The following is a 26,948-nucleotide window of genomic DNA, read 5'->3' on the forward strand; positions in this document are numbered from 1 at the left end:
TGGTCACATTGAATGCTAATCATAAAAAGGTTAGAGTTAGCCTTGACACACAATCACAGTGGAGTTTTATAGTTTCAATGTCACCATCCTAAATGCCACCCCAGTACCACTAATGAGGTATTTTTCAGGGATAGATATTCTCACACAGCTAGGGTTCAAAACATATCTTTACAACCTAAAATTATAAAATCCAAGTGTGTAAAGATAACATTGGTGATCAGGTCACTATCAATTCTCATGAGAATCTATGCAACTATAAACATCGTTAGTATAAAAACCTACCATAAACGCAGTTTTAGAAAGATTAGGGGAAACAGGAACTTTCAAGTATATTCAAGAAAAATCTACTCTTGGTCAGGGATGGTGGCTCATGCCTGTAATCTTACCACTCTGGGAGGCCAAGGTGGGGGCATTACTTGAGCTCAGGAGTTTGAGATCAGCCTGAGCATGAGTGAGACCCCATCTCTACAACAAATAGAAAAAACCAGTCAGGCATGGTGGCACATACCTATAGTCCCAGCTACTTGGGAGGCTGAGGCAGGAGGATTGCTTGAGCTCAGGAGTTTGAGGTTGCTGTGAGCTATGATGACGCCACAGCACTCTAGCCTGGACAATAGAGCAAGACTCTGTCTCAAAAAAAAGAAAACTCTACTCTTGGGTACTCAAGTGTTCCCTGCCTAGGTGAACTCCTCTCCCCTTTTCTTAGATTAATTAAGGTTAGGCAAATTCCCTGCAAGTACTGAATAGAAATGTTTCCTTACCCCAACATTCCAAACCTTTCTCTCTCTCACGCAGGAGTGTGCAGGCACACACGTGAGAATCAAACCTTAAATTTTAGTTAACCTTCCTAATAGATGATTGATCTAATTAGAAGCTTTTCACAAAAATTAGACCAGTGTAAATAACAAACATTTATTGGTGTCACTTATGGTAGAAAAAAGTTCCTACACCAGATGCACATGACCCAATTGTTAAATAGAACATATTCAAGGTGAACACACACCCTAACCCAACTTTTTTTACCCTGTTTTTAAGATAGCCAATTCCTCTTCTCCCCCCACCCCATGACATGTGAGCAACTGCTAATGAAAAGCAGTAAACAGCCACTTAGGCTATAGCATTTTCAACTCCACTCTGAGGTGAAGATTCCAATTACATTCGAGACTGAAGTTCTCTCAATTTTTCCTAACGAAAGTTCCTGAGTCCAGTATTTACAATATTACAGCACTAGGAAATCAGTGTCTACAACTCATCTTTTTCTGCTGTATCTTCTTCACCAGCTGGGGGAGGGCCTGCACTTCCATAGAGTTTGCTGATAATTGGCTGAACAATTTCTTCTAGTTCCTTCTTTTTAGCTTTGAAGTCTTCAATGTCAGCATCTTGGTGGCTTTCCAGCCATTCAATCTTTTCTTCTACAGCTTTTTCCATGGTCTCTTTATCTTCAGAGGAAAGTTTACCTCCCAGCTTTTCTTTATCTCCAATCTGATTCTTTAGAGAATAGGCATAGCTTTCCAACTCATTTCTAGTATCAATGCGCTCCTTGAGTTTTTTGTCTTCCTCAGCAAACTTCTCAGCATCATTAACCATCCTTTCAATTTCTTCAGGTGTCAGGCGATTCTGGTCATTGGTAATTGTGATCTTATTTTTGTTGCCTGTACCCTTGTCTTCAGCTGTCACTCGAAGAATGCCATTCACATCTATCTCAAAGGTGACTTCAATCTGTGGGACCCCACGGGGAGCAGGAGGAATTCCAGTCAGATCAAATGTACCCAGGAGGTGGTTGTCTTTTGTCAGGGGTCGTTCACCTAGAAGTTACACAGAAAAACTTTAGTTAGTTGTTATTGACAAGCATTAGTACATCTGGATCCCTACATTTCAGTCTATTAGGGCCTAAAGTGGCAAGGGCACTTCATCAAGCTAAAAGTGACAGTATTAGTCTACAAGGAACAGCAACTGGGACTAACAGTGAATTTCATGTTTTAAAGCACTGTAAACCCCTTTCTTGTTCTTGTACTTTAGAAGCCAACTCAGAAGTTATTTTTAATGGGAGTGGTAAAGAGCTAGATTAACTACTGACTCTAGGAAACTTGACTCTACTCAAGGACCACCCCCATCTGAAAATAGCTACTTCTTTCCCTAGCCATTTCAATACAATATATTAAACAAGTCATGTTCTTTTAAAACATACCACAATGTCAACATAAGTAATTACCTTCATAGACTTTGATTGTAACAGTTGGCTGATTATCAGAAGCTGTAGAAAAGATTTGAGACTTCTTGGTGGGTACCACAGTGTTCCTCGGAATCAGTTTGGTCATGACACCTCCCACAGTTTCAATACCAAGTGTAAGGGGACATACATCAAGCAATACCAGATCACCTGCAAAGGTAAGTTGATAATCAAGTTAACTTCTAATTCAAGTTATCCCCACAAACTGTATGTTTATCTTCTCCCTCTCGCCATTTGATTAGGTTCTGTGCACAAACATTTTAGAGTGAATTAAACAGCTGGCTAAGGATCTTGAGACTGCCCCAGGTCTTGTCTTCACTATACCCTTTACTAGCCATGTGACCTTGTGACTCATATTCTGTTCTTTTCCAAAGCAACAGCTAATGATATGTCTTGTCAAGCTACTGAAGCATTGTGAAAGATTCTGTGATGACCCACCTGTATCTTGATCACCAGAGAGCACACCAGCCTGGACAGCAGCACCATACGCTACAGCCTCATCTGGGTTTATGCCACGAGATGGCTCCTTGCCGTTGAAGAACTCTTTAACCAGTTGTTGAATCTTTGGAATTCGAGTAGAGCCACCAACAAGAACAATTTCATCAATATCTGACTTCTTCAAATCAGAATCCTCCAACACTTTCTGGACAGGCTTCATGGTAGACCGGAACAGATCCTAGGAATAAGATACATGGTTACTATGATGCCTGTTATACCTAGATACTGCTAAATATCTAAATGCAACACCCTAAATTCAGAGAGTCTAACAAGATCTCATAAGCAAAGCAGAAAACAAGGAACATACCATGTTCAGCTCTTCAAATTTGGCCCGAGTTAGGGTCTCAGAAAAGTCTTCTCCTTCATAGAAGGACTCAATTTCAATTCTTGCTTGATGTTGAGAAGACAGGGCCCGTTTGGCCTTTTCTACCTCACGCCGGAGTTTCTGCACAGCTCTATTGTCTTTCCTAACATCTTTGCCCGTTTTCTTTTTGTACAGCTTGATGAAGTGTTCCATAACACGCTGGTCAAAGTCTTCTCCACCCAGATGAGTATCTCCATTAGTGGCCACGACTTCGAAGACACCATTGTCAATGGTGAGAAGAGACACATCGAAGGTTCCACCACCCAGGTCAAATACTAGGATGTTTTTCTCCCCCTCCCTCTTATCCAGGCCATAAGCAATAGCAGCTGCTGTACTGTTAGGAGAATGGAAAAGGAAAAAGCTTAGTCAACAGCTCAAATCTCTCCTATTTAGCAAACATGCTACATCCCTGAATTTCACACTTACGGCTCATTGATGATCCTCATAACATTCAGTCCAGCAATAGTTCCAGCATCTTTGGTTGCTTGGCGTTGGGCATCATTGAAATAGGCTGGTACAGTAACAACTGCATGGGTAACCTAAAAGGATAACAAAAGTATATTTCATCACATGGGTTAACCCTTATTTAAAAAAGTTCAAACCATTAGTTTCTAAGCCAGTTTATCGATGAGTGTAATATGTAATTTTATGCTCATGAAATTGCAAGCATGAAGTCATAACACATGAAAATTGTCTAGTATTTTGTTGTTTTACAGTAAAGCACTAAATAATTAAACCTAACATGGATGTTCTTGAAATTAAAAATTTTAAAAACGTGAAGGCATCTATACATAACAGCCAACCAAGAAAAGTAATGATAAAAAAAAAAAACCACTTAACATCGTTCTAGAAATACTTACCTTCTTTCCCAGATAAGCCTCAGCAGTTTCTTTCATTTTAGTGAGAACCATGGCAGAAATTTCCTCAGGAGCAAATGTCTTTGTTTGCCCACCTCCAACATCAACTTGAATGTATGGTTTGGTTTTCTTTTCAACCACCTAATTCAAAGAATGATTTTCAAATATGCAATGACATTTCAAACTTCAAAAAGACTCATTTTTTCTTCATATTTTGGTTTATTTTAGTACCTTGGAGCTATACACATACTTGTGGAGTATAGGTCTTTCACAGTAAGATAAACTTCTTCAGTTTTAACTAGTCTTTTAATCCTAAACTATCATGGACAGTATTTGTTTGCCAACTGTACTGTCCTAGTATGAAGTTATTACATACATAATGGCGACATCCTTTTTTGTTGGCTCAACATTTTTTTCCAACAGCTTAACTCCAAAACTCCAACTACCCCACCCACCCTGTATACGGATGAGAAAAACCCAGACGAACCTTGAAAGGCAAGAACTTTATGTCCTGCTGCACAGATGGGTCGTTCCATGTGCGGCCAATGAGCCGCTTGGCGTCGAAGACCGTGTTCTCAGGGTTGGAGGTGAGCTGGTTCTTGGCGGCATCGCCGATAAGACGCTCCCCTTCAGGAGTGAAGGCCACATAAGACGGCGTGATGCGGTTGCCCTGGTCGTTGGCGATGATCTCCACGCGGCCATTCTTGAACACCCCGACGCTGTCGGAAAAACCCAACAGAAGGAAATTAGCACCGCACTTCCCACGCCAGCCCAGGAGGCCACGCCCCATTCTCCCCCTTCCACAAGGCCCACTCACCAGGAGTAGGTGGTCCCCAGGTCAATGCCGACCACCGTGCCCACGTCCTCCTTTTTGTCCTCCTCCTCGGCCCGCGCTGCGCCGAGGAGCAGCAGCATCGCAGCCACCAGGGAGAGCTTCATCTTGCCGGCCAATGGGTCACCAGGCAGGCAGGACGTCGCAGGCAATCCTGCCACAGGCCGCAGCACGGGAGCGTAGCGAGATTACCGGTCTGAGGGCGGCGGGGGCCCGGAGCCACGAACAAGGCGCAGGGCAGTTCTGAAAAGCAGGCCGCGGCGTTTACCCCCTTACCCTCGCGAACCACCTTAGTCAGTCTGGTCTGTGCTATCTTGGCCGGCGTCTGCCTCGCCGTCGCCGACTCGGCTTATATACCCTCCCCCCAGACCCGTCGTGGAGGCCGCCGATTGGTGAAGGCCCTGCTTGTTGGAGGCCGCTGATTGGCCCATGCCACCAAGCTGGCCGCCGCCGATTCGAAGCGGCACCCTTCGCAGCTGACGTCACCGCTTCGAACCCCGCGCAGACTCATTGGCGGCTGGTCGAGCCTAACAACGACCAATGGGAGGTAACATCCGCTCCGTGCGCTGACCCCACTGGTCCAGCAGCTGCCTGTCCCTCGTGCGACCTCTTACCCCGAGGCCGTTTCCGCCGGTAACTGCTCAGATCCCGCCTTCCCGTTGGGCCCTGAGGGGACGGAACGCGTCCGGTGTGCCTGGTCCCCTGGGGCGGTGGGACCCGAATCTTTCGCTTCCCTACTGCCTCGCCCTCTCTCCTCTGTCCCTCTTCCCCAAGCGGGAAGCGGCTCTCTCTTCCGGGTTTCATCCCGTCCCAAGCAGACAGGTCTCAGCGTAGATGCTGTGATCCTCTCGGAACACATTTCTCTGCCCTTCACAGCCGCTCTCGGTACTAGCTTGTCCGAGGTCTAGACCTTTCATTGCTCACCGGTGTGCACTCTTCGAGCTGGGGCCTGGTCTGGGCTCTGTTCGGCTGTGAATCGTGGCCTCTCCTGGCCCGTTATGTCGCCCCTGCACCCTTGCCCAGCCATCCATTCCAGGCCTCTCCACATTGCCTCTGGCCCACGGTAAGTCACAAGACAGGCCAGGCCAGAGTAATTACCTCTTAGCCATCCGTCCCCTCCTCACTATGGCATCCCTATCCTGAAGAGTTCACTAATGCCAGCACTCCCCCCACTGGGAAGCATACTTTTTCTAGCTTGCTGCCCCTCCTCTGCCCATGGGGTCCCTTTGTGGCTCAGGTTATCATTTGCAAGGCCTTCCTCATTCTTTATTCTTGATAACCTTTCTATCTTCACTCCTGGAAAAGGTCTGGTGTACCAAACACATTTTGATAGACAAAAATCGTCTTGATAATGCTATACTCTTGTATAAGGCCTGTTGCAAAAAATAATAAAGTTGACTATTTACTTAAAAGTTACTGTGTGCTAAGTGTTCTTTGTGCTTTTCATGTGTGGTTCAGTCTTTACAGTTTAATACCTGGAAGGCATTTCCCATTTTCCAGATGAGAACATTGAGACTGAAACAGGTTAAATAACTAGACAAATCACATAGCTGGTGACTGATGGAGTTAGGACTGATATCCAGGTAGACAATCCACAGCCAATGATCTTAACTTTTTTTAAAAAAAATTATTCAAATGTTTTTGGAGGACCTGTATATATAGGCCAAAACCTTGATACAAAATATTTTTTAGATTCAGGGGTATACTGTGTTGAAATAGCACTGAAACATCTTAAACACAGTTCACTAAGATGTTGAGCCTATGAATCAGTGCTCAGGAATTTTTCTTTTTCCTTTAGTGCTCCTCAAAGGTTATACTGGTGACTCACAATTGACTCCATTCTTACTATAGAGGTTGCATCATACATCTGTTTCAACAAGGCTTGTAATACTGCCGCAACATGGACCCTTCTTTGGGTTGCATCAGTCCAGTATCAAAAGAGAAATCACCATTTGGTCACATTATAGCTTCATAGCATTTCAAGCAAGCTTTTTGTATAGATCACAGTCCATTTCCATTAAAAAACAAAGCTCTCTGCCAGGTGCAGTGGCTCATGCCTGTAATACCAGCACTTTGGGAGGCTGTGATTGCTTGAAACCAGGAGTTCAAGACCAGTGTGAGCAACATAGCAAAAAAGAAAAATTAGCTGGGTAGAGTGGTACATGCCTGTAGTCTCAGCTACTTGAGAGGCTGAGGCAGGAGAATCACTAGAGCCCAAGAGTTTGAGGTTGCAGTGAGGTATATTAGACTCTAGCCTAGGCAACAGAGTAAGACCCTGTCTAAAAACAAAAACAAAAACAAACACCTCTCAATTGCAGCCTCTCCCTTGATTAATGTAGTAATTTTTTGCAATTCTCCTTTTTCTAAGATTTAGTAAAGTGGTATCTAGCTACCTTCCAAAGGGAATTGTGTATATTGGTGGTTACAGCATCTTTTTAACACCAAGTATTGTATATATATTTTATAGTATATTCCAGAGCACAATCATTTATCAATTGAGTAGGAAAGTGCATGGACAAAACTAGTTTGCTGAACTATAAGTGCCCATAATAGTATCAGTGTCAAGTTATCAATACTTAAGTGCTAGACACTGTGTTAAACACTTATGTGCATTATTTCTTCTAATCCTTATGAAAGCATTTTCTTTACCCCTATTTTAGAGCTAAGGAATTTGAAGCCCCAGGAGGTAAAGAATCTTGCCAGGAAATTGCACAGTTGAGGAGATATGGTGCCAGGATTTGAGCCTTGGCAGTTTGATTTTTAACCTCTGTAGTCTAAGCTGTCATCCCAAGCATCAGGTTTATAAGGTTTATATTTTTAAATTTTATTTATTTATATTTTTAGAGACTATGTCTCATTATGTTACCCAGGCTGGATTCAAACTCTTGGGCTCAAGCAATCCTCTCACCTCAGCCTCCCAAGCAGCTGGGACTACAGACATGTGCCAGCAGTGACGGCTTTATTTTGTTTTAGGATATAGAATAGTTACATAATTTGCAAATATTTTGACACGGAGTGATAGACAAATGTAGATTTTTATCCAGTAATTTAAATGAGCTAATTTCACTTTTGCACCTATGAGTAAGAAAATGGATTTTCGTTTTCCACCTGATCTCAGAAAGCTAAGCAGAGTTAGGACTGATTAGGATTAGATGTCATTTAGCTCCCAAGTCTTCCTTTCTGAAAGAGAATTAATAATAATCAAAAGGCATATGGCAGGAAGGAAAAGGAAAGCATCTATGTGGTTTACAAGTTGAATGTTAAGATCTTGAAAACTGGCCCAGCGCGGTGGCTCACGCTTTATAATCCTAGCACTCTAGGAGACCCAGGCAGGTGGATCATTTGAGCTCAGGAGTTTGAGACCAGCCTGAGCAAGAGCGAGACCCTGTCTCTACTAAAAATAGAAAGAAATTAGCTGGACAACTAAAAATATATAGAGGAAAATTAGCTGGGCACGGTGGCACATGCCTGTAGTCCCAGCTACTCGGGAGGCTGAGGCAGAAGGATTGCTTCAGCCCAGGAGTTTGAGGTTGCTGTGAGCTAGGCTGATGCCACAGCACTCTAGCCCAGGCAACAGAGTAAGACTCTGTCTCAAAAAAAAAAAAAAAAAAAAAAAGGATCTTGATAATTGAGAATTTTCCACATGCTTTGTTGGAGAGAAAATTCAAGTAGAAGATAGGACACATGACCTTGAAAAAAAGTCAACTCAGAGCTTCAGAGTCTTTATCTATTGAATGTCAGGAATTTCTTTCCTGCCTCTCTTACTCCCTTGTTTCAAGGATCAAATGAGATATCATATGTAAAGTACTTTGAAAGTTCTAGAATAGTGGTAATGCTATTACGAATCATAGAAATATATTATGAGAAGAAATTTTAGAAGTCCTTAAAGTAAGCCATCTCTTTTTTTTTTTTTTTTTTTTGAGACAGAGTCTCACTCTGTTGCCTGGGCTAGAGTGCCGTGGTGTCAGCCTAGCTCACAGCAACCTCAAACTTCTGGGCTCAAGCAATCCTACTGCTTCAGCCTCCAGAGTAGCTGGGACTACAGGCATGCGCCACCATGCCCGGCTAATTTTTTTTTAATATATATTTTTAGTTATCCAGCTAATTTCTTCCTATTTTTTTAGTAGAGACCAGGTCTCACTCTTGCTCAGGCTGGTCTCGAACTCCTGAGCTCAAACGATCCGCCTGCCTTGGCCTGCCAGAGTGCTAGGATTACAGGCTGTAACCCATCTCTTGAGAGTCAATTTTCAGGGTTTCTTTCAATGGAAAAAAAAAAGTTTGGTGATGACTTTGAACTTCACAAAGATTTCTGGAAATGCTTTTAAAAGTGCTACATCTAATTATTCTCTTATATTGGTCACAGAGTGTTTTTTATTAAAGGAGTGGGAATGATTAATTTACTCAAACTTCATCAAACAACTCAAGAGTAAAACCAGAGTCACCCTAACACCTCAGCCAGATAGTAGATATAAATCATGTACTAATAGTTTACTACTTACAGGCCAGGCCTGGTGGCTCATGCCTGTAATCCTAGCACTCTGGGATGCCAAGGTGGGAGGATTGCTTGAGGTCAGGAGTTGGAGACCAGCCTGAGCAAGAGCGAGACCCCGAGTCTACTGAAAAAAATCAGCCATACAACTAAAAATAGAAAAAATTAGCCAGGCGTGGTGGCACACGCCTGTAGTCCCAGCTGCTCAGGAGCCTGAGGCAGGAGGATCCCTTGAGGGAGCTCTGTGACCTAGGCTGACGCCACGGCACTCTAGCCCGGGCAACAGAGCTAGACTATGTCTCAAAAAAAAAAAAAAAATAGTTTACTATTTATACTTCTGAAAGTACAATGTGCTATACCCATTGTCTTCACTTTTTAAAAGTAAGTTTTTTTTGGTTGTTTTTTTTTTTTTTCTTTGAGACAGAGTCTCTCTCTCTCTGTTGCTTGAGCAAGAGTTCAGTGGTATCACCATTGCTCGCTGCAACTTCAAACTCCTGGGCTCAAGCAATCCTCCTGTCTCAGCCTCCTAAGTAGCTGGGACTATAGGCGCACGCCACGATTCCTGGCTTATTTTTTTTTTTTTTTTTTTGAGACAGAGTCTCACTCTGTTGCCTGGGCTAGAGTGAGTGCTGTGGCGTCAGCCTAGCTCACAGCAATCTCAAACTCCTGGGCTTACGCGATCCTACCGCCTCAGCCTCCCGAGTAGCTGGGACTACAGGCATGTGCCACCATGCCCGGCTAATTTTTTCTATATATATTTTAGTTGGCCAGATAATTTCTTTCTATTTTTAGTAGAGACGGGGGGGGGGGGGTCTCGCTCTTGCTCAGGCTGGTCTCGAACTCTTGACCTTGAGTGATCCACCCGCCTCGGCCTCCCAGAGTGCTAGGATTACAGGCTTGAGCCACCGCGCCCAGCCTGGCTTATTTTTCTATTTCTTATAGAGACAGGGTTTCCTTACGTTGCCCAGGCTGGTCTCAAACTTCTGGCCTCAAGTGATTCTCTTGCTTCAGTCTCCCAAAGTGCTGGGATTATAGGCATGAGCCACCCTGCCTGTGCTGGTACATTACTTTTAACTAGACTACACACATTATTCAGTTCTCACCATTTTTTATCCTACATTTGAGCATGTATATAAATAGTTCTATATAATCTTATCTCATAAATGGATTCGTGTAACCATCACCAAAATATACTCAATATACTTAATGTTGGTTTTTGATGAACAGATACTTTGACAAAGAGGTAACATCAACTTTTTTCTTTTATACTTGTGCTTGTTTCTTATTTAAGAAATCTTCCCGCCCCCTTAGATCAGGAAGATATTGTTTTATTTAAAAATTTAATTTTGGCTGGGCACAGTGGCTCATACCTGTAATCCTACCACTTTGGGAGGCAGAAGCGGGAGGATCGCTTCAGCCCAGGAGTTTGAGACCAGCTTGAGCAACATAGCAAGACTCCTGTCTTTCCAAAAAATTGAAAAATTAGCTAGGTGTGATAGTGCATTCCTGTAGTCCCAGCTACTTGGGATGCTGAGACAGGAGGATCTCTTTTTTTTTTTTTGAGACAGAGTCTCACTCTGTTGCCTGGGCTAGAGTGTCGTGGCATCAGCCTAGCTCACAGCAACCTCAAACTCCTGGGCTGAAGCAATCCTTCTGCCTCAGCCTCCCGAGTAGCTGGGACTACAGGCATGTGCCACCGTGCCTGGCTAATTTTTTTTCTATATATATTTTTAGCTGTCCAGATCATTTCTTTCTATTTTTAGTAGAGACAGGGTCTTGCTCTTGCTCAGGGTGGTTTCGAACTCCTGACCTCAAGCGATCCTCCTGCCTCGGCCTCCCAGAATGCTGGGATTACAAGCATGAGCCACTGTGCACAGCCAGGAGGATCTCTTGAGCTCAGGAGTTTGAGGTTGCAGTGAGCTATGATGACACCACCGCACTCTGGCTGGGGCAACAGAGTGAGACCTTGTCTCAAAAATAAATACATAAATGAAAATAAAAACTTAATTTTTAAAAATTAATTTATTATTTTTTTTTTTTTACAGACAAAGTCTTGCCATGTTGCCCGGGTTGGATTTAAACTCCTGGCTGGGAGTAGCTGAAACTACAGGCATAAGCCACTGCACCTGCCTAAAAACTAATTTTTTTACCTGTCTCTTTTAGATCTAGAATTCGCCTTGAATTGATTTTGTATATATGTGAGTTGTACATAGTGTGAACCAAATTCATTTATTTTCCACATGGATAGCCGATTGTTCTAGCATCATTTTTCGTTTCAGTATATTTGTTAACCTTTGTCTTAATTACCATAGCTTTATGATAAGCTTTGATACCCAGTAGAACAAATCTTTCCACATTGCTCTTCCTCTTTAGGAATGTCTTTGCCTATTCCTGGTGCTTTATATTTCCATATAAATTTTTGAATCAGCTCATCAAGTTTGTAAACCATGCCTCTTACATGTTGTTAAGTAAAAAAGGTCACTTATTGAAAAGTACGTTAGTACTATACCATTTATTCTTAAAATAACCTTTACCGGGTCTTAAATTTCTATTTAAATCATCCCTGTATTTTAGTATTTTTTAAAAATTTGCATGGGTTTTTTTTTTTTTTTTTTTTTTTGAGACAGAGTCTCACTCTGTTGCCCAGGCTAGAGTGAGTGCTGTGGCATCAGCCTAGCTCACAGCAACCTCAAACTCCTGAGCTCAAGCGATCCTCCTGTTTCAGCCTCCCGAGTAGCTGGGACTACAGGCATGCACCACCATGCCCGGCTAATTTTTTTCTATATATATTTTTAGCTGTCCATATAATTTCTTTCTATTTTTAGTAGAGATGGGGTCTCGCTCTTGCTCAGGCTGGTCTCGAACTCCTGAGCTCAAACGATCCGCCCACCTCGGCCTCCCAGAGTGCTAGGATTACAGGCGTGAGCCACCGCGCCCGGCCTTGCATGGGTTTTGATATCAGAAATAGGTGACTTCTCGGGCCCCTCTCTCGGGCCGTGAACCTCGCCCATGAACCTCGCCCGGGCCCCTCTCTTGGGACGTGTTAAAAAAAAAAAGAAAGAAATGATTTCCACTTTGAAATGACAAATTAGCATTCATCAGTATGATGAAATATTATGCAGACATTAAAACTGTTGACTGCTCTGTTTTTCAAAAAGTAATTTTTTTCTTTGAGATACAGTCTTACTCTGTTGCCCAAGCTAGAGTGTAATGGCATCATCATAGCTTACTGCAACCTCAAACTCCTGGGCTCCAGTGATCCTCTTGCCTCAGCCTCCATAGTAGCTGGGACTACAGGCATGTACCAACACGCCCGGCTAACTTTTCTGTTTTTTCTAGAGATGGGGTCTTCCTCTTGTTCAGCTGGTCTCCAACTCCTGACCTCAAGCAATCCTCCCACCTTGGCCTCCCAAAGTGCTAGGATTACAGGTATGAGCCATGTTATTTTTTTAGTGGGCAAATTTTTCTTTTTCCTTTTCTTTTCTTTCTTTTTCTTTTTTTTTTTTTTTTTTTTTTGAGACAGAGTCTCGCTCTGTTGCCTGGGCTAGAGTACCATGGCGTCAAGCTCACAGCAACCTCAAACTCCTGGGCTTAAGTAATCCTTCTGCCTCAGCCTCCTCAGTAGCTGGGACTACAGGCATGCGCCACCATGCCCGGCTAATTTTGTTTCTATATATATAATTTTAGCTGTCCAGATCATTTCTTTCTATTTTTTTTTTTTTTTTTTTTTGAGACAGAGTCTCACTCTGTTGCCCGGGCTAGAGTGAGTGCCGTGGCGTCAGCCCAGCTCACAGCAACCTCAAACTCCTGGGCTTAAGCGATCCTACTGCCTCAGCCTCCCGAGTAGCTGGGACTACAGACATGCGCCACCATGCCCGGCTAATTTTTTGTATATATATATATTTTAGTTGTCCATATAATTTCTTTCTATTTTTAGTAGAGACGGGGTCTCACTCTTGCTCAGGCTGGTCTCGAACTCCTGACCTTGAGCGATCCACCCGCCTCGGCCTCCCAGAGTGCTAGGATTACAGGCGTGAGCCACCGCGCCCGGCCCATTTCTTTCTATTTTTTGTAGAGATGGGGTCTCGCTCTTGCTCAGAGCTGGTCTCAAACTCCTGACCTCGAGCAGCGATCCTCCCACCTCTGCCTCCCAGAGTGCTAAGATTACAGACATGAGCCATCTCGCCTGGCCGGCCAAATTTTTCTAAAACCTTGGGAGTCCTATAAGTCAAAAAATTCAGAAAGACATTTAGAAGCTATTGGAAGAAAATATTCCCTCAAAAAATACTTTTGCACTTTGGAACAATCCAGTTCAAAATACAGGACTGGAGTCCAGTCAAGAGTCCAGAACATAGTCCATGTTGAGTCCTTGGTTGTCCTGCACTGGCCCCCATGGGTAGGCTCAGAAATAGCAGTGCTTCTGAGGTTGATTTACCATAAAGCTGATGGAGCTTAGGATCTAGGGCCCCTCACTTGTCCAGAGATCCTTCAAAGCACTAGCAATGTAGTCACATAGTCATATGGTTTTTTAATATTTGCCATTTAAAATTAGTGGCTAAGGACTATAAATAAAAGCCCAAAACTTGAGAAAACTGAAAATGAGGAAAGTGCTTATGAATCATGCGATTCAAACACTTCCGCCTAGTGTAATCTACAAACCAATCTTTCTGCCAGTACTAGGGATGTCCAAACTGAGAGCAGGTGTAATAGTAATGCAACATAAAATTTTGGTGCATTACCTGTATTTGAAGTTATCACATGATTCATTATAATGTACAAGATGTCTTACTTTAATGTAATTATATTTTACATATCTTTTACTGACAATGTTTTTTGTTCTCTTCTATTACTTTTAGTTTTAAGTTCACTTTAAATTTTTTCAAGCTTGGTAAGTTCCTGATAGACAGACAGAGATTTTATTTAAATAGAAAGAACATGTAGGGCTGGGCGAGGTGGCTCACTGCCTCACTGCCTATAATCCTAGCACTTATGTTTTTTTTTTTGGTTATTCAAAATGTAATGAGTCAACCTAATTGTCCATCAATAGGGGATCCGAAATGAAATATGGTAGCTTATACTATGGAAATATTGTGTAGAGGTTCAAAACAATGAGATAGGTTTTTATGTGCTGATATGGAAAGATGCCCAAGGCTTACTAGTAAATGAAAAAAAAAAAGGTAATTGCTGAAAGATAGTCTTACGTTTTTTTAAGAATAAGAATGAATTCCTGTATTGCTTGGTTTATTGAAAATAAATTTCAGAAAATAAATGAAGTGAACTAAAAATGGCTTAAGTTAGCCTTTAGCATTGAATGTTTGAAATGTTTGCCTGGTGTTTGAGTTTGAACCATAGCATAGTATAAAAGTTTACCTTTGTGTTTTACTTTAAGCTTTGGCCTATATCCTTTGGTTTTATCTTCATAACTGGATGGGATTGATAGGGTTGGTAACATTGTTGTTTACAGTTAGAGTTTTTTCATGGTAAAATGATGAATTCTCTGCTGTATTGGTTTTATATTTTTTTTACATTTTGGAGACAAGGTCTTGCTCTGTCATCCAGGCTGGAGTGCAGTGGTGTGATCATAGCTCACTGCAGCCTCCTACTCCTGGGCTCAAGTGATCTTACCACCTTCGCCTCCCAAGTAACTGGGAATACAGCCATCCGCCACCATGCCCAGCTAATTAAAAAAATTTTTTTTGGGCCAGGCGCGGTGGCTCACGCCTGTAATCCTAGCACTCTGGGAGGCCGAGGCGGGTGGATTGCTCGAGGTCAGGAGTTCGAGACCAGCCTGAGCAAGAGCGAGACCCCGTCTCTACTAAAAATAGAAAGAAATTATCTGGCCAACTAAAGATATATATAGAAAAAAATTAGCCAGGCATGGTGGCACATGCCTGTAGTCCCAGCTACTCGGGAGGCTGAGGCAGTAGGATCGCTTAAGCCCAGGAGTTTGAGGTTGCTGTGAGCTAGGCTGACGCCACGGCACTCACTCTAGCCTGGGCAACAGAGTGAGACTCTGTCTCAAAAAAAAAAAAAAAAAATTTTTTTTGTAGAGACTATGTTGCCCAGGCTGGTATCGAACTTCTAGTCTCAAGCAATCCTCCTGCCTCAGCCTCCCAAAATGCTGGGATAACAGGCATGAGCCAACATGCCTCACCTATATTGGTTTCTATTTATATTATTGATATATTTACTTATCCCCCTTGCTTACAATTTGACTGTTTCATATTAGACACTAATCTTTGCACAGGCTGTGGCTTTCCACAGTCACATGTGTACTACCATTTCAAAGTATTTTCTCTCCCAAACTGTGTGCCAAATAGATAAAATCATCTTATAGTTGAAGTCCTTGTTTTTTCCCTTTCATCTTGCTCTTCCTCCTCCTAATCTTTCTTTCTTTCTGGATATGCCCCTGTTTTTCTTTCTGGTATAGTCTGCTCTCACTTACCTGTCATATTTCTTTCCTAAATATAGACACATAATAACTTAAAATATTCTTCTCTAGGGCATGTACATTTTAATTAGGATCTCTTGAGGAACAGCCTCCAAATTCAAAGACTAAGGGTGTTGGACTAGATGATCTCTGAGACTCTGAGCTCTAATCATTCATGAAAAAACAAAATAAGCTGGGTGTGGTCTTGTGCCCCTATAGTCCCAGCTCCTCTGGAGGCTGAGGTGGGAGGATCATCTTGAGTTCAGGTGTTTGAGGCTGCAGTGTGCTATAATTGTTCCTGTGACTAGCTATTGCACTCCAGCCTGGGCAACATAGAGAGAGCCATCCTTTGAAAAACCAAAACCAAAACAACATTTATTACATTCTAGGTAGTATCCCCAGTGATGAATAAAATGGGGTTCTCTGCCCTCAGGGAGTATTATTTTTTTATTTTGACCAAATTTTCACCACTTAACATCTGTGATTCAACGTATCTATAATCAGCTTCAGCAAGAGCAAGACCCCATCTCTACTAAAAATAGAAATAAATTAGCTGGGCAACTAAAAATAGAAAAAAAGAAATTAGCCAGGCATGGTGTCACACACTTGTAGTCCCAGCTACTTGGGGGGCTAAGGCAGGAGGATCACTTGAGCCCAGGAGTTTGAGGTTGCTGTGAGCTAGGCTGATGCCACGGCACTCTAGCCTGGGGAAAACAGCGAGACTCTGTCTTAAAAAAAAAAAAAAAAGTTCTGATTTTTGTCTCTGTTCTGCTATTTTGAGGCAGCATAGTTTACTGTAGAGTATGGAGTTGGGAGTCTGAAGAACTAAGCTCTAACTGAGGTCCAGTATGAATTTTGTAACCATGGACCAATAACTTCATATTCCCCTACGTTAGGGAAGGCTGAGAGGCTGGAGTGTTGTAGTGGAAAGAAAAGGGCTTTGGACAGGGTTCACTGTTTATTCATCTTATTCATTTAAAAAACAAGAAACAAATGTTTATTACATTCTAGGCGGTATGCCAGGATACTGCCAGGGATACAGTGGGGTTCTCTGTCCTCAGGGAGTACTATTTACGGATTTTGAGCAAATTTTCACCTCTTGACTTTACTCTCCCATACATAAAAGGTAGTCAAAATAAAACCTATTCCATATTCTGCAAGAAGCACTGTAGAAATGACCCATTGTTTCTAGCAGGAGCGTTGAATTCCTCGTGTGTGGGTTTTTTTTTTTTTTTTTTTTGACAGAGTCTCGCTCTGTTGCCCCGGCTAGAGTGAGTGCTGTGGCGTCAGCCTAGCTCACAGCAACCTCAAACTCCTGGACTTAAGTGATCCTACTGCCTCAGCCTCCCGAGGAGCTGGGACTACAGGCATGCACCACCATGCCCAGCTAATTTTTTCTATATATATCTTTAGTTGGTCAGATAATTTCTTTCTATTTTTAGTAGAGACGAGGTTTCGCTCTTGCTCAGGCTGGTCTCGAACTCCTGACCTCGAGCAATCCACCTGCCTGGGCCTCCCAGAGTGCTAGGATTACAGGTGTGAGTCACCGCGCCCGGCCTCTCGTGTGTGTTGAGTGGAAAAAAACATTGAAAACTTCTTATTTTAGCCAGGTATGGTGGCACACACCTGTAGTTCCCACTACTCGGGAGGCTGAGGCGTAGGATCCCTTGAGCCCAGGAGTTCCAGGCTGCAGTGAGCTATGATAGGGTCACTGCTCTTTAGTCTGGGTAACAGAGTGAGATCCCATCTTTTTAAAAACAACAAAACAAACAACCTCCCCCCCAATTTAGTTAAAGTTCTTCATTTGCAGGTGACAGAAGAGGGCTCAGAATGATTGACCATCCCAGTTCTCTTTTTACTCACTATATATAATGCTGTTTCCTCACGACCCTCAAGATCTTTTTGCAACTTTGGGGGGCCTTTCCTTCCCCTCCTCCCTGGCCTGTGCACTCTAGCCTTTTCACACTTGGTGTTCCAGAGCTCACTGTGAACTTGTTCCTTTTGCTCAGGCTGGGTTCTTTCTTAGCAGTCCACGAATGCCATCTCTCATCTTGAAACCCAGCCATGGAATAACTCCCAAGTGTCACCTTCTCGATGAAGTCATGGCCCCTCAATTTGATGAGGCCACTTTATCTGGGATTCTCATAGCACTTTATACCTTCGCTTATTATTAAGATGCTTAAGCTGTGGGAGTTTCCCTCCACCCTAGATGGTAAATTGTATCCTCTTGCTTTTTTTTTTTTTTTTTTTTTTTATCCCCCTGGTGCTTTGGGCAATGCCTTGTAACAGAACTAATAAATAATTTTTGATTGAATTCTTCAATCAGTTGAATGGCCACATGATAGCAATAACACCTCACCAGCCTACTGGAGAATACAAAGTAGTAATAAAATGAGCCAATAAATATGAAGCAAATTCTGACAATTTTTAAAGGGGACACGTTAGTGAAAGCAGTCTGGGAGCTGATTCACATTTGAAATAGTTGGGAAAATGATTATTAATACTTTTTTCCTTTTTTCCCTGGAGACTCCCAGTGTTAGAGGATGTAATCTTTGTTTTCAGTTTTGTGAAGAGCCGTCAGGTGGAAAGCATTCTGTATTGCTCCAGGCAGCAAAACTACTAGCGATGGAAGGAAGTAAAATGGAAGCAAATTTCAGCTCACCAGGAGGCAGAACTGTCTAATATTTAGAGCTGTCCAACAGTGGAGCAGGCTGCAATACTGTAGGTATTGAGCTCCCTGAAATTTGAACTGTTGAAATAAAAATAAGATGACCATCTGGCTGAATGTACAAGTGGGGATTCCTGCCTGGGAGGAAGTTGCACTAATGACCTTTAAGATATCTTTCAAATTTAAGGTTGCTATGATTGTTCAACTCAGCTAACTGGACCTCTGAATATATGAGTTATTTTGTAAAAAAAAAAAAAAGAGGTTAAATTGTCAATTGACTTAAAATAGCTGTATGGTGAATCAAATTTACAATAAGTAAAATAAGAATTTACAATGGTAAAATAGGAAGTGGGAAACCAGGTTTAATACTGAAAATCCAGCTACACCCTGATCAATTAACAGAAAGGGAGGGGAGGTTTGTGAGGGTTTGTGAGGGATGTGTTTGTGTGAGTCATTCGAATAATGTGTTCCAAGCAAGTGAGAATTTTCATAGAAAACGTAAGATGCTCTAAATTTTTACTTTACACATACTTGTTAAGGCGGATTTTCACATTCAGCAGCATCACTGTACGCAGAAGCGAGGGCCCATGTTCCGCGGACAATTTCCGGGAAGGCAGTTCCGGATCCAGACACCCGCGAATGCCGCAGACCGCAGCTGACCCGGCCACCCACGGCGGAAGAGGGAGCCTAGGCCGAACTACCGGTCCCAGGGGCCCCCGCGGCGCCGCGCACGCGCGCTGGCGTGGCGGCAGCGCCGCCGCAGGACGCAGGAAAGCCAACTAGCGAGTGGCGAAGGTGGCGGCGGCGGCGGCGGCGGCGGCGGCAGTTCGCGGCGAGGGCGACGGCTTGGAGGCCGAGTGGCAGTCTGGCGGAGTCCTTCGTGTCGTCGTCCGCATGAGCCCCTTGGTGAGTGCGCGTCCCGGGTTAACCCGCGCGGAGCGCGCGACTCCCTGCCTAGGGGCCCGACTGCTCTGGCCTAGGGCCGCAGCCTGCGCCTGACGGCTGGGTCGCCCGGTCCAACTGACCCCTGGGCCTTGGGCCCATCCCATGAACGTCGGGCGAGGCGGGGGTGGGAGGACACACGGTTAGGCCCAGGGGAGGGGAGAGACGTGGCGGTGCGCAGGGGCTAGGGCGGCCTGGGGCTGACAAGAGGGAGGGACGCGTGGGGGATGGGATGGGAAGGGACTGGAGGACCGCGGGGCGGCTGGGGCGGCTTCGAGTTGAGGCTTGAGGCCAGCAGCCCAGCAGGTAGGGAACTGAGTATAGGAGGTGAGAGGAGATGGAATGTCTTCTGAGTGCTGCTGGTGAAGATGTGCTTCCGGGAAGCTTGGCAAGCTGGACACGGTCTGGGGGCAGCCCACCTACTATAAACACACACATTATACTTGGCATCTTTCCACTTGTCGTTGGAGGTCTGGAAGTGAGGGACTGTTGGTTGTTTCCATCCCTTTTCCTTCAACTTCAGCTTTTATTGCCTGGCACAGTTGTGAAGGGTGTTGTCTAGACAAACCACAGAAATGCACACTAGGTTCAGTGTGTATATATCTGCATGAAAACAGGGAGGCAGGGTGGTATATTCAGATGAGAGGTAGATCAAAGGAAGAATCAGTGTTGTTATTTTTAAATTTATCGCGCACAAAAAAGTTTGAGCAGGGCTTTGAACTAGAGAGAATTTTTAACTTGGAGTTCACCGTCGGACAGAATGTGTATAGAATTCAAGGGATCCTTTAACTAGAATGGAGATAAAATGACACTATTTTTATTAACCATGAACTGAAACTTATTATTTCCTTAATTATGAATGTAGGCAACAAACCACGGTAGAGTTTTAGAAGTAGAAATCTGTGACTTTGTCATCAATAAAAATTACAGATTTTTTATTTTTTTTGAGACAAGGTCTCACTGTGTCACCAGGCTGAAGCACAGTGGCATCATCATTGCTCACTGCAGCCTCTAACTCCTGGGCTCAAGTGGGCCATCTGCCTCAGCCTCCCAAGCACCTGGGACTACAGCTGGCGCCACCACACCCAGCTAATATTTAAAATTTTTTATAGAGATGGGGGTCTCACTATTGCCCAGGCTGTTGAACTCCTGGACTCAAGCAATCTTCCTGCCTTGGCTTCCCAAAGTGCTAGGATTACAGGTGTCAGACACTACATCTGACCAGAAATTACGGATGTTTTTGTGTCATGTTTATAGTTTATAGTTCTTGCAGATAGCTCAAAATATCACAAATGCTTATCACTTCTTTGAATTTATGGTGTTACTAGACATGCTGTTAGACCTTGTTATTTAATAATAAAGCTGCACATTTATTACCATATCAGCTTTTTTAATTGTTTGCTAGTATTTCAGCGTAATGGATTTCTTCTGTAATCACATGTATTTAATTATGCCTTTAGAAGCAATCTGAGAAGGAGACCATAGGCTTCACTAGACTGCCAAAGAGGTATATGGCACAAAAAGATTAAGAACTCCTACAATAGAACTGTCTTTTGGGACCTCTGAGTCTGTGTGGAAGAATAGGTAAGAAAGAAGACAAGGCAGACAGGATGATGGTATAGGTGAAAGAGAATTTTATAATCAGGAAGATAAAAGATTTGGATGGAATCAGAGTAGTAGGTTTGAAAGATAGAATAGACCACAGATATTTAATTCAGCATACAGGAGTCAACAAAATAATCTGAGGAAGAAAAGGAAGTGAATATTTTGGCCTTTAGATTTATGTATTAAGGCACCTCCCTAGTTCCAAGTGATTGAAGCTCTCCAACCTCTTTGTAAACCTGTGAAAGGAAATTTTAATGTTTGCTCATTTTCTTTAAATGGTTTGGTTTTAAACAGAGCTATCCTAATTTTCCTATTTAAGTGAAAAACACCAGACTCTCTCTTTAAATATATTTTCCTATTATCCTTTTACATATATGATAGAAAGTAAACATACAGATTATAGAGTTGGAGAGTTGGCAAGTCATTTTCTTGAAACTCGATTTCAAATTCTTATAGTTCAGTTTCATTTTGGCGTTAGTCTTCTCACTGACAGATCACTCAACATTTTTTTCAGAATATATGTAGCTTGAAATTTGCACCTGTTTGTAAAGGACCTGTCAACATCTTGTGTGAGATTTTTTTTCCCTGGCTCTGAAATAATAGCAATAGGCTGGGTGCCGTGGCTCACACTCCGCTGCCCCACTATTTTCTTTATAGAATGTTTCTATCTGGTGCTGTGTTACTTGTATGTATATTGATTGTTTTAGTCTTTTTGTTTCGTACTTGAATATCAGCTCCATGACAATAGGGACTGTCTTTACCACTGTGCCAGAATAGGGACTGGCACATAATAGGTGCTCAGTAAATACTTGCTGAATTAATAATAAAGTGAGTTAATTTATAGGAGCTAGGTTGTTTATTTCTAGCAATAAAGTATACACATTTATTTTATTTTATTTTTTTATGTTCTTCCCCATAAGTGGAGAAAGACCAAGTATACGCATGTTTTAAAATCTTGCAAATAGTATTATGCATACTGAGTTGAATTTCATCTTACCTTTATTTATTTATTTTTTTTTTTGTGACAAGGTCTCACTCTGTTGCCCAGCCTGGAGTGCAGTGGTGTGATCATAGCTCACTGCAGCCTCAAACTTCTGGGCTCAAGCAATCTTCCTGCCTCAGCCTCCTGAGTAGGTGGGACTACAAGTATGCACCACCACACCCAGCTAATTGCCACTGAACCTGGCCTTTTTTTTTTTTTTTTTTAAACAGGCAGGCTCTTGCCCTGTTGCCTGGGCTGGAGTGCAGTGGTATGATCATAGCTCACTGTAGTCTTGAGCTCTTGGGCTCATCATCTTATATTTCTTAAAAGATAGGAAATTATTTCCCAAACATTATGTGGTACTTTTGTGGGCATTGGTTTCATATGGGGACTAATCATAGTACATGCTGCCATGTAGGTTTTGATTATACTTAACTTGTCTTTTTGAGACAGTCTTGCCCTGTCACCCGGGCTAGAGTGTCTTGGTGTCAGCCTCAACAGCAACCTCAAACTCCTGGGCTCAAGTGATCCTCTTGCCTCAGCCTCCTCAGTAGCTGGGACTACAGGCGCGAGCCACTATGCCTAGCTAATTTTTCAATTTTTAGTAGAGACAGGGTCTTGCTATTGCTCAGGCTGGTGACCTCGAGCAGTCCTCCCGCCTCCGCTTTCCAGAGTGCTAGGATTACAGGTGTGAGCCACTGCGCCCGGCCTATACTTAACTTTCCATGATGATGTAATAAAGAGGAAAGGTCTGTAGGTGAAGTTCTTTTGCTGAAGTTCTTTAACTATGTGATCCTAGGTTGATTGTTGTATTTCTTAATTACTCTCTTACTATGTTGAGGGCCACAGATTTGCTTCTGTCAAAAAGGAAAAAAGTAGCTCTAAAAGGGACACTTACGCTAGTATTAATATTGATTTATAATCAATGTAATTGATTAGTAATCAAGGAAGTGCAAGGTAAAATAAGTTGATACAGCATTTTTTACATCAGATTGATAAAAAATTTTGATGTCGCAATATCAAATGTTTGGTGAAGATGTGGCAAAAATGGTAATTGTAGAAACTGCTGGTGGAGTGTAAATTTGTACAGCTACTTTTGGAGAAAGTATTTGCAGTACTTAGTAAAGTTGAAAATATGTATAACCTACCCCATAATTTTACATCTGTAAGGGAATAAGAATAGGGGATGGTGGCAGAGGTGATTTTTTTTTTTTTTTTTAAAGGCTAGATGCAGCTATAACAGTGTGAACTGTTAATTTTGGGAGCCAGAATACAAGTGCTAAATTATCTCTTGTGCCTTTCTCTTTCCCTGTTTTGGTGTTTTTTTTTTTTTTTATCCATAACTTTTAAATATTGTTTCCTAACCCTTTGAAAAATTGTAAGCCTACAGAAGTGCTGTTCAATAAACACCCGTATATCCTTTACCTAGACTCGATAATTATTATCACTTTGCCATGTTTACACATAGAAGGCACATATTTTTTACTGAAGCATTTGCGAGTTAGGTATAGATACTGTCAGAACTCTTTAACCCCAGATTTTTTAGCATGTATTTCCCAAGAACAAGGACTTACAGTTCAATTGTTATACTCAAGATATTTAAAATGGATATGTTATTATTTAATGCATGGTCTGTTTCCCTACTTGTCCCAATGCTGTCCTTAGTTTTGTTTTTAATTACTGTTTTGATCCAGGATCCTATTAAGGATCTTCCATTATATTTAGTTGTCTCCTTGAATCTAGAATGTTTTTCTAGCCTTAAGTGGTTTTCTCATGACAGTAACATTTGTAAAGCATCCAGACCAATTGTTTTGTAGAATGCCCCTCTATTTGATTTGTCTGAACATTCCTTCATGGTTAGATTCAGATTAAACATTTTTGGCTGGAATCCTACATAGGTGATTTTAGGTCCTCTCAAGGTATCAGGTATATTTCATCGGAGGCACATGATGCCCGTTTTATAATTGATGTAAATTTGATCATTCGGTTAAGGTGATATCCACTAGATTTTTACTGTAAAGTCACCTTTTTTCCTTTTTAATCAATACATAATATGTGGAGTGATAATCTTTTTTACTTTTTTATAGTCATGATTTCTTAGTAGAGGTACCTGCATAAAGGGTCAAAAAAATGTAGACTGGAGATATCGCTTCTAAACAAGGGTGTGGGGGGATCAGGGAATGCTGTGTGGAGGAGATGGCATTTGAACTGGACCTTGAATCACAGGTGTAATTTGGCTATAGGGATATTGAAGGGCTCCAAGTGGTAAGAATGAGTTGAACAAAGACAAGGACAGAGGAATTTGTAAATAGAATGGGAGAAGATCCAGGTCTTTTGGGGGAGCCGATATGTTACATCTGTGAAAGGGAAAAATGGGAGAAAAGATTATAAAGGTACTTTGGAATGAAAAAAGCCTCAGTGAGCATGGTGGCATGTGCCTGTAGTCCCAGCTACTCGGGAGGCTGAGACAGGAGGATTGCATGAGCCCAGGAATTCAAAAGAAAAAAGGTTGAAAAATGTCTGCTACTCAGCTGGTTTCTCCATTATAACCAGCAGTTCATTGTGGAACAATGTGGGATGGATAATTTGCCTCATTTTTGGATCATCATCCTTCCATTACAGTAAATTGCTTACAGGGAACCTAAAGTCAGTATCCTTCGGAAGACTCAGGGAGGCGGAGCATAGGCTTTGGAATCAAACAAATCTAGGTTTGAATCCCTTCTCTGCTGCATAGTAGCTGAATGATCAGGCAGTAAGTTATTTGGCTTTTCTGAACCTTTCCTCTCATCTGTAAAATGGAGGTGATAACTAGGCACAGTGGGATGTGGCTGTATTCCCAGCTACTTGGGAGACTGAGGCAGGAAGATAGCTTGAGCCCCAGGAATTTAAGTCTAGCCTGTGTGACAGGGTGAAACCTTTGTTTCTTAAAAAAAAAAAAAAAAAAAAAAAGGGAAGTGATAAATATCTATCATTTCCATTTTTACTAAAAAAATTTTTTTTTACATACTGCGTCTCACTCTGTTGCTCAGGCTGACATGCAGAGACATGATCATAGCTTATTGCATCCTTGAACTCCTGGGTTCAAGCAGTCCTTCTGCCTCAGCTGCCCTAGTAGCTGGGACTACGGGTGGACTACCATGCCTGGCTAGTTTTTAAAAATCTTTTTAGAGACAGGGTCTTGCTACATTGCCCAGGCTGGTCTCAAACTGCTGGCCTCAAGCAGTTCTCCTCCCTCACCCTCCCAAGTAGCTGGGATTACAGGTGTGAGCCACCTTGTCTGGCCCTGTCATGTAGGATTAAATCTAGTGATAACACAGGGAAAGCATCAGGAACATGGCTTCCACTCATTAATTGATAGTTATCTTTTGGTTCCCCACCTCTCAATGTTTCACTCTTTTCCACCTTGGTACCACATCCCAGACTTTAAAATAAGCTCTACTCTTCTGGTGTCTTCTTGGCCTCTGTCACAATGCTGTCACTGCCCACTTCATGCAGCTGGCTCCATGGCAGGTTTCTGAGCTGCTCTCCAGTGATGGCACATAGTACTTACCACTTTACAAGGTGATACTGCCTGATAATGGCATTCTGGAAATTGTGACATTATGAACTAACTTTTTGTTGGTGCAACTAACCATACAAAATTTATTATTCTTTAAATGTGATGTGCTTGAGTTTAATTAGTTTATTTGGAAAAATTACCCCTAATGTTTGCAGAAAGTTTAAGAGGAAAAGTAGATACATTCTTGGTGGTAAGACATTTACTTTCTTCTTTTCCCTTTTTTTTTTTTTTTCTTCTCCTTTAGGAGTGAGTGTATTGGGGAGAGCTGGTTACACATTATAGGAATCTCAAAGGTAAAGTATGATTTTTTTTCCCCCCCCAAAGCCTGAGATAAGTGGTGGAATCCCTCCTACTTGTTTTGGAAAGACATTGGTACTTGAAAAAAAATTCTCAAATGGTTAACTAAATATTTTTTTCCCTTCAACTTTGTGGAGCCTTTCTATTTTTTCATTACGCATATTTCCTTTTCTGTAATTAATTTTTACTTAGGCAAGAAGGATTTGAATTACATAATTTTTACATTTGAACTGCCCAAACTTGTGTTTGCATAGAATTATTTGTAACTTTAGCTCCTTAAGTAATCCTTTTCAAGATGTTTTAATTCATAAAGAAACTAGGTTAGAACCAGTAATTTCTGTATTGTATACACATTTTAGAAGTTTTAGGCATCAAGCTGTTTGATTTCTATTTAATGAGATTATAAGTAATTAAAATTTCCTTCTTCATTCCTTTTTTTTTTTTTTTTTTTTGAGACAAAGTCTCACTTTGTTGCCCAGGCTAGAGTGAGTGCTGTGGCGTCAGCCTAGCTCACAGCAACCTCAAACTCCTGGGCTCAAGCGATCCTCCTGCCTCAGCCTCCCGAGTAGCTGGGACTACAGGCATGCGCCACTATGCCCGGCTAATTTTTCTATATATATATTTTTAGTTGTCCATATAATTTCTTTCTATTTTTAGTAGAGATGGGGTCTCGCTCTTGCTCAGGCTGGTCTCGAACTCCTGACCTTGAGCGATCCACCCGCCTCGGCCTCCCAGAATGCTAGGATTACAGGCGTGAGCCACCGCGCCTGGCCTCCTTCTTCATTCTTACCTATATTTTCTAATTTTTCCGGATATGTTTCAATATGTATTATGAATTTGTTAAAGTATTTTCAGAAAGGCAGTTGTTTTTTGTTACTAAGCTGAAACTCTGCAATGTAATGGTCAGAGGAATAGTAAATATCTGTTGATCCTTTAATTTCTCATATTTAATGGATATGAATAAATGGTTAAATGAATGTTTGAAGAAAAAAACAGACTTTATAAGAATCTCTGTAATGTCTTTTTTCTTTTTTGGTTTGAAGATGAACTAGATATCTGAAAGAAAAGTATAATTTAATGTGGCAAAATTGTTTTTAATATACCTTTTTTGTAAATCATTTCAAAAATACAAGGCTTTAAGCATATTCTTGTAAGAGTAAACACAGGCATACTGTCTGTCTGCTGGTTAATCTAA

General features: G+C 42.0%; 2 protein-coding genes across 5 annotated transcripts in view; one reads left to right on the forward strand and one right to left on the reverse strand.

The window, feature by feature from the left end:
- Positions 1–898: 898 nt before the first annotated feature.
- Positions 899–5,112, reverse strand: HSPA5 (heat shock protein family A (Hsp70) member 5). Its single transcript, XM_069476779.1, has 8 exons — positions 4,767–5,112; positions 4,437–4,668; positions 3,953–4,090; positions 3,519–3,631; positions 3,036–3,426; positions 2,669–2,906; positions 2,213–2,380; positions 899–1,805 (listed from the first exon to the last, which is right to left on the reverse strand). Exons 1-8 carry the CDS (start codon positions 4,886–4,888, stop codon positions 1,243–1,245), a joined length of 1,965 nt encoding a protein of 654 aa, XP_069332880.1. The 5' UTR covers positions 4,889–5,112; the 3' UTR covers positions 899–1,242.
- Positions 5,113–19,191: 14,079 nt separating this feature from the next.
- Positions 19,192–26,948, forward strand: part of GAPVD1 (GTPase activating protein and VPS9 domains 1) — a 74,261-nt gene continuing 66,504 nt past the window's right edge. For all 4 annotated transcript variants that reach the window (XM_069476780.1, XM_069476782.1, XM_069476781.1 and 1 more), the window contains exons 1-2: positions 19,192–19,274; positions 25,701–25,749. The gene's annotated coding sequence lies outside the window, so the exon portion shown is untranslated. The remainder of the gene's footprint in view (positions 19,275–25,700; positions 25,750–26,948) is intronic.

The sequence above is a fragment of the Eulemur rufifrons genome, chromosome 7 (genome assembly GCF_041146395.1).
Source record: "Eulemur rufifrons isolate Redbay chromosome 7, OSU_ERuf_1, whole genome shotgun sequence".
In the NCBI taxonomy this organism is placed as follows: Eukaryota; Metazoa; Chordata; class Mammalia; order Primates; family Lemuridae; genus Eulemur; species Eulemur rufifrons.